Source organism: Malus domestica, chromosome 10 (assembly GCF_042453785.1).
Source record: "Malus domestica chromosome 10, GDT2T_hap1".
Lineage (NCBI taxonomy): Eukaryota > Viridiplantae > Streptophyta > Magnoliopsida > Rosales > Rosaceae > Malus > Malus domestica.
Genome location: NC_091670.1, coordinates 19,558,145 through 19,570,000, shown reverse-complemented (window position 1 = coordinate 19,570,000; position 11,856 = coordinate 19,558,145). Strand labels below are relative to the sequence as shown.

The window sequence follows — 11,856 nt, the reverse complement described above, 5'->3', positions numbered from 1 at the left end:
CGTGGATGCAATGTTAGATGACTTGCTGGAAAAGAAGGTGATTGAGTTACCAGAGTGCAAGCGCCCTAAAGAAATGAATCGAACGAACGATCCTAAGTACTACAAGTACCATCGTATCGTGAGCCATCATGTGGGCAAATGCTTCGTCCTTAAAGAACTCATTATGAAGCTAGCGCAACAAGGGAGAATCGAGCTAAACCTTGAAGACACAGCCGCAACACATACTACTACAGTGGCGTTTGGATCCTTCGATCCCGTGCCTCTCCAAGCGACACCCGACCATTCCTATCAATGCGCAAGCTACACGGCGCCTTCTACACAACCATCGTCGGGGGAAAACGAACAAGAAGCACATACCGATGATGAAGAATGATGGACATTGGTGACCTACAAAAAAACAAGGAAACCAAAACCACAAGCCACAAGACCAAAGGTGGAACAAGTGAGAAAACACCGTTACCGCAACAGTAGGAAGCCCAAAAGAAACGTAAAAGTTGATAAGCCAACGTATGCTGGGGAACCTATGGAGCAAGAGCCACGCATTCCTGTCTCCTTGCACGAGTACTTCCCGAATGACTTTTTCCAAAAGTGCACTATCGCTGCATGCCATATGGTCGAAGTAGAAATGGAAGAACCTTCAAAAGACAAAGATATCACCACTGAGGGAGAAAAAACTCTCACGCTCGAAGAAGGTCTGCCAACACACTTTAGCATTGAGGAAGCGCTACGATTACCAAAGAAGATGCGAATAGCATTAGCAGCAGTCTTGGAAAGTCCCAATGACCACGAAGTGCAAAAAGGTAAGAACGAAGGCTTGAAGCTTCGGCCGCATGAATGTGCCACATGTTGTGCCATCGAGGACGCAATCCATTTCACCGACGAAGACTTGCTGCTAGGATCTAAGCCTCACAACCGTCCTCTCTTCGTCTCTGGGTACATAAGGGAGCACAAAGTCAACCGCATGCTTGTGGATGGTGGATCAACCATAAATATCATTCCAAAGTCAACAATGACTACAATCGGCATCAAGGTGGATGAACTGTCCCTAAGTCGTCTACTAATCCAAGGTTTTAATCAAGGAGGACAAAGAGCGATGGGCATGATCCGAGTGGAGATGACTATTGGTGAAATCAAGTCAAGCACGATATTCCATGTGATTGATGCAAGAACTTTCTACGGCTTGCTCTTAGGAAGGCCTTGGATCCATGCGAATGGAGTAGTACCGTCCACCCTTCACCAATGCTTAAAATTCTACCGAGAAAGAGTGAAGGTGATATATGGTGACACCAAACCATTCACTGAAGCCGAATCACATTTCGCAGACGCCAAGTTCTACATGGATGAAGACATGGTGCCCGAAGCTCTTCCAAAAGAGATCAAATCCACGGGCAAAGCAACACCTAAAAAGCAGGAGCGGCAAGCCATGCCCAAGAAGCAAGAAGAAGAAGTTATGCCGTCTTCAAGCAAGAACGATAATGAGCTGGCTAAACATGCAACAACCAAAGGGAGTAGGACGCCCTCAAATGGACCAAACACACCCGTCTTTCGATACATTCCGATGTCGAGAAGAAAGAATGGTCAATCTCCGTTCGAAACTGGAGCAAACAAATTCGATGCACAGCGGCATATGGATAATGTAAAGTTGCTCAAGACGAATGCAGTTTTGCCTCTGACACAGCTAGGCGACACTAAGGTTGCAAGACTACCACAAGGCTTCATAAAAGCTCTACCAAAGGGGGTGGAACCAAGCTTTCTCCCAACCCAGATGACCGAAGAAGGTTTTGATCCAAACGCCTATAAACTCATGTCAAAAGCTGGGTACAACTTCGCTTCTTCTTCGAATCATGGAAATAAGGCTTCAAACACCGTTAACAATAAAGAACGTGACCTCACCGAGACTCAAAAGAAGTTGAAGAAGCATGGTTACGGAGTTGACAACAACAAAGCTGGACTTGGCTTCACACCAAATGCACCCGTGAAGATTTCAAGCAAAGCGAAAAATGCTAACACTCAACACATCAGCGTGAGCATTGAACAAGATCAAGAGGAGCCTAAATCCGCCCCTCGAACATCAGTCTTCGATAGGATGAATCGTTCAAGACACAGAATGTCAGCACTTAATCGCATTGGTGGTCAAAACCGAACCTCCGTTTTCAATAGGCTCAACATGCCAACATCCCAAGACTCTGCTTTTGAAAGGTTGTCAAAACCTAAGAAGCAAAGCGACACGGTTATCTCTCTTCCTCGTCGGTCAGCTTTGGGAAGACTTGAAGACAACAGGAAGTTTAGTAGAAATAGGGAGACAACGTCAAAGGAAGAAAAGCTCGACAGGCTAGCAGAAAAAGGTGATATTCGAAGCTCAATTCCTTCAAGGATGAAGCGCCAAGCAATCTTGGAGGTTGACATAAATAGACCACTAAAAGTAAGAAGGCGCACCATCATCCGCACTGGACAATCTTCATGCCAACCAGCCTAAGAGGACGACACCGAAGAGGAATTCCAAGATGTCTTCCACATCACGATCCAAGAAAGCAAAGAAGATGAGATCCCCGAAGAAGATGTCACTGCTGCGCCACCGCAACTTGAGGCTGGGGGGCAATCCACGGTTAATGATCTCAAGGAACTCAACTTAGGCACAAAAGAGGAGCAGAAACCTATCTTCGTGAGTGCGCTGCTAAGTGCGGACGAGGTAGAAGAGTATTACCTACTGTTATCAGAGTACAAAGACATCTTTGCTTGGACTTACAAGGAAATGCCCGGCCTTGACCCTGTCATCGCTGTGTATCATCTTGCAGTTAAGCCTGAAACGCGATCGATAAAGCAAACTCAAAGGCGCTATCGATTCGAGCTCATTCCACAAATCGAGGTAGAGATTGACAAGCTAATCGAAGCAGGCTTCATTCGAGAGGTGCAATACCCCAAGTGGATCTCCAACATCGTCATCGTCCTTAAGAAATCTGGACAAATACGTGTTTGTGTAGACTTCCGAGACCTTAATGACGCTTGCCCGAAAGACGACTTTCCCTTGCCGATCATCGAAATCATGGTGGATGCAACCACTGTCCACGAGGCACTGTCATTCATGGATGGCTCTTCTGGATACAATCAAATTCATATGGCTTTCGAAGATGAGGAACTAACAGCATTCCGCACTCCAAATGGTATCTACTGCTACAAGGTGATGCCCTTTGGTCTAAAGAACGCTGGACCCACATATCAACGAGCAATGCAGAAAATCTTCAATGACATGCTACACAAAAACGTAGATGTTATATGGATGACGTGGTGGTCAAAACAAAGAAAAGATCAGATCACTTGAAGGATTTGCGAGTAGTGTTCGAAAGGCTGCGAAAATACAACCTCAAAATGAACCCGTTAAAGTGTGCGTTTGGCGTCACCTCTGGAAAGTTCCTCGACTTCATTGTCAAGCACCGTGGCATTGAAGTGGACCAATCAAAGATCAAGGCCATTCAAAGCATGCCCGAGCCAAGAAACCTGCACGAGCTGAAAAGTCTACAAGGACGACTAGCCTTCATCAGACGCTTCATCTCCAACCTTGCAAGGCGTTGTCAACCATTCAGTCGACTCATGAAAAAGGATGTTCCGTTCGTATGGGACGAAGCGTGCCACAATGCTTTTGAAAGCATAAAAAAATATTTATCAAGTCCACCTGTCCTGGGGGCGCCTGTGCCCGGGAAACCACTCATATTGTACATCGCCGCTCAGGAAAGTTTAGTGGGAGCACTCTTGGCATAGGAAAACGAATTCCAGAAAGAATGAGCGCTTTACTACCTGAGTCGAACGCTCACCGGCGCTGAGTTGAACTAATCCCCAATAGAAAAAATATGCCTTGCCTTGGTGTTTGCCATCCAGAAGCTCAGACATTACATGCATGCTTACACCATCCACTTGGTTGCTAAAGCTGACCCAGTTAAATACGTCATGTCCAAGCCAGTTTTGACAGGGCGACTATCTAAATGGGCGTTGCTTCTCAATCAATACGAGATCATCTACGTCCCAGCTAAAGCCGTCAAGGGACAAGCATTAGCAGACTTCTTTGCCGATCATCCAATCCCAGCCGATTGGAAAATCTCAAACGACTTGCCTGACGATGAGGTATTCTACATCGACATATTCCCGACATGGACGATGTTCTTCGCCGGATCCGCACGAGCAGACGGAGTGGGGGCAGGAGTAGTATTCATGTCGCCACAAAGGTAAATACTACCTTATTCATTCCAACTAAGCGAATTATGCTCCAACAACGTCGCTGAGTACCAAGCATTAATCATCAGGCTCCAAATGGCAATCAACATGGAAATCACAACCCTTGAGGTATATGGCGACTCTAAGCTCATAATTAGTCAACTCTTAACTGAATATGAGGTGAGGAAAGATGATCTCGTTCCGTACTTCCGACTGGCAACTCAGCTGCTACAAAAGTTCGAGGCCGTAACACTAGAACATGTGCCGAGAAAAGAAAATCAAATGGCAGACGCTCTCGCCAACCTAGCCTCGAGTATGACACTAGGAGAAGACGAAGCTGCAGACGTGCCAGTTTGCCAAAGATGGGTCATCCCCCTGGTCACCGAAATGCTATTAGATGATACAAATGTCATCTCAGTACTTCCAGTCGATGTTGAAGAATGGAGACAACCGTTGATTGACTACTTAGAGCATGGAAAACTTCCAAATGATTCTAGACACCGCTCTGAAATACGCTGACGAGCACCTCGCTTCCTCTATTACAAAGAAACACTCTACCGGCGCTCTTTTGAAGGAGTACTTCTGAGATGCCTAGGTGAGGAAGAAGCCAATGAAGCCATGGAAGAAGCACACTTAGGCGTGTGCGGGGCGCATCAATCTGGACCAAAGCTACATTTCCAGCTTAAAAGAATGGGTTACTGCTGGCCAAGCATGGTGAAGGATTGCTTGGAACATGCCAAAAGGTGCCAAGCCTACCAATTCCACACCAACTTCATACATCAACCACCTGAAGCATTACACTCTACAGCTGCTTCATGGCCATTCGATGCATGGAGATTGGACGTCGTAGGACCAATTACTCCAAAGTCATCTGCAGGAGAAGCTCACATCCTAACTGCAACAGATTACTTCTCCAAGTGGGCTAAAGCCATACCCTTAAGGGAAGTAAAAAATGAAACCGTTGTCCGTTTCATCAAAGAGCATATCACCCACAGATATGGTGTGCCTCGCTACATTATCACTGACAATGGAAAACAGTTCTCCAACTGACTTGTAGACGAGCTCTGTGAGAAATACAAGTTCAAGCAGCACAAGTCTTCCATGTATCATGCTCCAGCCAACGGTTTTGCAGAAACATTCAACAAAACATTGTGCAACCTCTTAAAGAAGGTGATCGGCCGAACAAAGAGAGACTGGCACGAAAGAATAAGCGAAGCACTTTGGGCATATAGGACGACGCATAAGACTCCTACCCAAGCTACCCTTTATTCTCTCGTATATGGCGTGGAAGCTGTTCTACCGCTAGAAAGTCAAATCCCCTCACTAAGGATGGCTATACAAGAAGGCTTGACTGATGAAGAGAATGCAAAGTTGCACCTTCAAGAGTTGGAAGCACTCGACGAAAGAAGGCTCGAAGCTCAACAACACTTAGAATGCTACCAAGCACGGCTATCCAAGGCATTCAACAAGAAGGTCCGCCCAAGGTCTTTCCAAACTGGAGATCTTGTCCTTGCATTACGAAGGCCTATCATCACAACTCACAAGACAAAAAGCAAGTTCACATCAAAGTGGGATGGACCGTACGTAATACAAGAGGTCTACACGAACGGCGCCTACTTAATCATGGCAGAAGACGGCTTAAAGATCGGCCCCATTAATGGCAGATTCTTGAAGCGCTACTACCCTTAAAAAGTGACGACCCAGGCTCCTAGCCTGCATGAGCCTAAACCACACACGACACAAAGCTCTTGGCCCGCAAGAGCATAAACTGTGTATGGCAAAATCATCATCAAAATCACCATAAAAAAAAAAAATTCATCGCTCATTTGAACTACGTTGTGACTTGATCCCTCATCAACCGGGGGTACATAGGCAACTTGAAACTTCAAAACTTCAAGTACAGTCACATCATCAACAAAAACACAAACACTTCGAAGAATAAAGAGCAAATGCAAGAATGCGAATACTTTATTTCTTTAAAAAAAAAAAAGGGCGGCTTCAGCCTTTGCGAGACCCCATGAGGGCAAACGCATCAGAAAGTTAGTGGCGAAGACGAAGCATTTCATTGCCGTCGACATCGCCGTCAATCAGATTCAAATTTCAGTACTTCGTTTAATGCATCGCACAACTGAGCTTCAAGTCTATCTTCAAGCCAACTCACTCATCTCCAAGGACCACAGAAGCACGGTAAATCAGACGGCATCTCCCTCTCCTCCGGTGAGAGCTTCATGCGGCTGCATGGGCAACTTGTCTCTCTCTAAGATTGAGCAGCATCACCTTCTCATCCGCTCCTCCAGCTTCTTCATCTGTCTCCTCGCCTGCTTCTTCTACAGCGACAACCACCTCACAGCTATGCTATCTTCAAGCTCGGTTACTGGACTTGAAAGTTGTGACTTGGATTGGTGTCGCTGACTTGGTTTGAGGTTGTGACTTGTGTTGGTGTCGCTTCGCCGTATCTCGGATGTCTGGGGACTGCCTTCCGCTGCTGTTGGCTGAGATAAGGGAGTAGGTTGCGGTCACTGGACTCACGGATGGCGCTCTTAGCTCTTTGGCCTTCCTTTGATCATCAACCTCTTCACGGCTGTGCTCCATCTTCAAGTTCTCCAAACTCCGCTGCTCCAGCTCTCCAAATTCCACAGTCGCAGCAGCGGCATCCACCAACTACCTCAAGCTCGTCGCTCCGGCCACCATGATCAAAATCAGCGAAGAACTTCAATAACCGCCGTCAAACGACTAGCCGGTCATGAAGCTCGACGCCTTACCTTCTGCCTCAAGCTCCAGCGACTCCAGCTCTCCGTTCGTCTCCACCCAAGCTAGCTGCTGCTTCGTCAAGTTCCATCCCTTCAAAGCACGCTACAGTGGCAGAGGAAACCAAAATGCTACGCAAACCCGCAGCAAAGCCCCGCTGCAGTCTCTTGCACAGCTCCACACGGCAGCGCACCACCGAGGGAAAACTGTGATCAAAATGCACTACACAGCGAAACCTCGTTGCAGTCTCTTGCACAAGTACACCCACATCCTGCTCACCCCGCCACTAACTGCAAGCACAAGCAAAAGAACCTTTGTCAAAACAACAAGTACACCCATATTATATGTATATGAACATTACTAGTCGAAATTATAAAAGTCATGTGATTAACTAAGGTCTTGGCGGAAGACATTGGATGCTTTTTCCTCAAAGCCACATATGGTTCACTCGCTCCAATATACATTCACATGCCATTAAAAGCAATTTGCTTTCGGTGCCCAGCAGAAACAAACAATATATATATATATATATATATATATATATATATATATATATATATATATATATATATGGACACATTACATATATATGTGTGTATGTATGTGTGCACGGCTGGGGTGATGTGACAAATCAGCAAACCAACTTCCATATATATATATAGGTATATATATGTGTGTATGTGCGCGTGCGGTGATGGAACAAAGCAAAGTCAGTGTGTGGACGTGTGTGTGTATATATATACACATGTCAAAGTCATACAAACAAAGTCTGTGTGTGTGTATGTGAAACAAAGTCAAAGTTTCTGTGTGTATGTATAAGGCACGGCAACGAAGTTCCATATATAAAACATATATGCGTACACAGTGATAATGACGGGAAAAATCGACTTCCATATATGTACATATGCATGCAGAATGAGGGGACAACCACCTGCAACATACATATATATATATATATACATATATGTACATATACATGCAGAATGAGGGCAGTGGCGAAGCCACGTGGGAGCGAGGAGTGGCGGCCGCCACTCCCCTCGCCGGGAAACACCACTGAACCCCAGGTCTTCGCCACTCCCCTCGCGCGCCTCGCCGGAAAATAATGGTTCACGAACTTCACGGCGCCCTCTGTTTTTCTGGGTTTTCTGTTCACGAACTTCACAGCTGTCCATTTTCTACTTCCTCGCACAGAGACCAGTTACCAACCTCGTCGTCCTTCTGGGTGGTGGCCCTGGTGGGAGAGGATAATGGCTTGGGATAATGGGATGAAGGCTAGTAGTATTTCAGTGAGGGAGAAGACCTGTTTGGATAGCATGATAGCATATGTTTGGAAAACAGGATAAAGGCTGGTCGATATGTTTGGTTCTTAACATAGCGAAAGTGTAACAAAGAATTAAAGGGACAGCTGTGCTGACTTTATTGGCCCATATCATTTGGTCAGTAAATTGAGGGATAAAGATTGTCTGCCCTCAACTTCCGGTACCCTCCTCGTGCCATTCTATTTGTGTGGTCACGGTTAAGCCACGTCAATATTTTATATTACAATTCATTTTTGTCTTATTATATCTATAAAAAAAATATAAAATGTTAACGTGGCTTAACCGTGACCACACAAAATAGGAGGGCACGGGAAGGGCACCGGAAGTGGAGGGCAGACAATCCTTGTCCTAAATTGAGTACTTCCCAGTGACTACTCAAGTATTATATTTTCCCCACTATTTTTTTTTTCTCTTCTGACCCATCTTTTTTTGTGGTTTGTTAACCCATTTCTCTCTTTTATTTATTTATTATTCTTGTATGTATTTTTTCCCCTCTTTTTAAGACTCCTAGCTTATTTATTATAAACTTTCACATTATTATAAATATTGTATTAATTTTTTTAAAATAATGTAAATATTGTTCAATGCTTATTTTACGATAAAAGAAATTCATTTAAATCCATCTAGACTTCTGCCTAAATCTTGCCTAGGCGCCTAGCTGCTAGGCTCCAGTCCGCTGCCTAACTAGCGCCTAACGTCTTTAAGAATCTAATCCTAACCAATTTAAGCTTGTTACATGGCTTTGATATTACCGCTTACAAACGCATTGGTAAAGAGACTATTTTCTGTTATGAATATTGATTTAAAACTTTGCACTCTTCAATGTGAAAGCAACCGCTTCGATTGAACATTACACTCTTTTGAATTTCGCCCCTCCCCTCGGCAAATCCTGGCTTCGCCACTGAATGAGGGGACAACCACCTGCAACATACATACATATATACATATATATATATATATATATATATATATATATATGCAAACCGTGATGGACCGTGATGGGACGACCATCTGCTATATATATATATATGCAAACCGTGATGGATAACCAGGTTCCACACACACACACATATATATATATATATGAATGCATGCACAACCCAGAAGCATCAAAGTCAAGAAATATATATATATGAATGCATGCACGACCCAGAAACATCAAAGTCGAGGAATATATATATATATATATATATATATATATATATGAATGCATGCACAAACCAGAAGATCAAAGTCATATATATATATATGAATGCATGTAGCCCGGAGGATCAAAGTCATCCTCAGCTTAAAGAAGGCTCACCGTAGAGAGGCTTTACCAGGGGATTTGCAGGCGACTACCTTCGTCTCATCCTTCACCACAGCCTTTAAACATGCAATTGCAGCCACTCTTTTTTTTTTCCCAGCACCAAGTTCAACAGACAGTAGACGTGGAGAACGCAGTGTAGCGAGGAGGCAGTACATGCAATTGTGATTGCAGTCAGCAGCAACGCAACATGAAATGACTATGGCTGAGCTTTCAGCAAAAAGACACACAGGCGACCTTGCAGTAACGGGGCAAGGCGGTAATGTAGTGGCTGTGCAATCGTCGAGCAGTGACGGTTCGATCCCATATATATATACATGTATATGAGTGTACAGGAACCTTGAGAGCCAGATGGAGTACGGCGACTGTACAAGTAATGGTGAAGTAACTGTGCAAGTCCGCATGCGAAAAATGATGCAAAGGAAGAATCCCATCGACGAACCCAGAAGAGCAAATAAAGTGCGGTGACTGTACGACCTGCATGCGGCATCCTCTGCAATATGGTGACTGTATAAATGATGGTCCACATGCGAGAAGAACGCAGTGCAGTGAAGAAGGCCACCAAGAAACCCAATCGTGCTATCGTCAAGCCATTCACAAGTGTATACTACTATTAGCAAGTTAAGAATGAAAAAAGAAAGGTGATGGCGACAAAATCATTGAAAGATAGAAAAAAATGGGGAGGATGGTGCATCAGGCACCATCTAAAAGAGAGGTGATGGGATGGTGCATGGCGCCATTTTGAAAAAAAATAAAAAATGATTATGTATCAGCACCATGCAGAAGGCAAAGAAAATAAAGGTTTCGAAATGGGCATCATTACTTGAAAGATAAGTGTTGTGTGGGTGTATATACGTGCCATGTATATTATAAGTCCCAACACTCTAACTCCCACACGTTCGTCCGAGTGGAGAGGAAAAGCAATAAGCTCTGCTGTAAAAAAAAAAAGAAAAAAGAAAAAAAGAGGGAAGTAACACATCTTAGTGAGTTATATGTTTTATTTGTACTTAGCACAACATACTGAATAAAATAAAGCATGTCCATTGATATCTCTAAGAAATTATAAGTGCGTAAAAAAAAAATAATAATAATAAAAAAAAGGGGAGCCTTCACAAATGTCACTTATGTGAAGCCTCAGTACTTGTTCACAAATGTCACTTATGTGAAGCCTCAGTACTTGAAGCCTTAGTACTCGGCGGAACCCTAGAAGAGGGAGGCACTGGAGATGGATTATTCGGAGCCTCAATACTTGGTCGAACTCCAGATGACGAAGGCAAAAGGTGCCTCTGGAATACATCCACAAATCTCCGATTGTCACTTTGAATTCAACCTTCGGAGTCCAGCAACTGATCAAACTTCCTTTTTATGCTCGTCGAATAATTATTTGTAAGCACATGCAACTCTCTATTCTCGTGCTTCAGCTATCTGATCACTTGATTAAGAGCTACTACCTCGGCTGTCAATGATTCAACTTGGCGAGTTCGAACAAGTAAGCGTTGGCCCATGTTGGAAACATAGTTCGCACACTGGACACTGAGAGCCTGGGACTCTTGAACAGCTAATTCATCGGACCGTCGTGAAAGTATCCTATTATCTTTAGGGGTGATGAGGTTCCTAGCTATAACCGTAGCCGTTGCTGCATCCCTCATTACAGAGTCTTCAACTGTAAGAGAGCCATTAGAAGATGAGAAGGACGGGCGCCATATATTACCCTGACACGGTGCACCTGTGTCATTGCTGAGACTCAAATCTAAGCAAATGTTAGACAGGTTAGCCATTTCCAAAAAGATGGTAAAAGAAAAAGGTTGAAGTGAGTAAAATCTCAAAAATATAGCAAAGACAATTGTCAAAGGCAGGCAATCTTCAAAGTGTGCATGTTGAATGCAATTGACACCTCTTTAAAAAGAAGAGGCAACACAACCACTTGTTAAAAAAAAATTAAAAAATCGAAGAGACGCCACTCTTCGAATTTCAAAACCCGGATTTTCCTGCGTAAAATCCGTCAACACTTTTTAGACGCAGTTTCAGCTTTCGGCTATCACGTGCAACTTTGCCAGAGAGCACTGACAAAGTTGAAAACGTGTGGAGTCCATCATACCCACCTACCCGACTTTTGGCCGACAAAGCATGGGAGACAAGGCCACATCCACCCTGTCACTTGCTGTTGGGAGCTCACCATATAATTTGACCTCCATCCTCTATAGCAAGACACATATCCAACTTCTCTTCTTCCTTGCCGAATGTATCCGCAACCAAAACTCAATTTTCTTCCTGAAA

The 11,856-nt window shown here is 44.2% G+C and overlaps 1 protein-coding gene across 1 annotated transcript; it reads left to right on the top strand.

Moving 5' to 3' along the window:
* Positions 1-4,302: 4,302 nt before the first annotated feature.
* LOC139188590 (uncharacterized) lies at positions 4,303-4,725 on the top strand. Its single transcript, XM_070806202.1, has one exon. It carries the CDS (start codon positions 4,303-4,305, stop codon positions 4,723-4,725), a length of 423 nt encoding a protein of 140 aa, XP_070662303.1.
* The last annotated feature ends 7,131 nt before the right edge of the window (positions 4,726-11,856 follow it).

Bases quoted from the DNA above. Each gene is read 5' to 3' on its own strand.
- LOC139188590 (XM_070806202.1), top strand. From the start codon at position 4,303: ATGGCAATCAACATGGAAATCACAACCCTTGAGGTATATGGCGACTCT.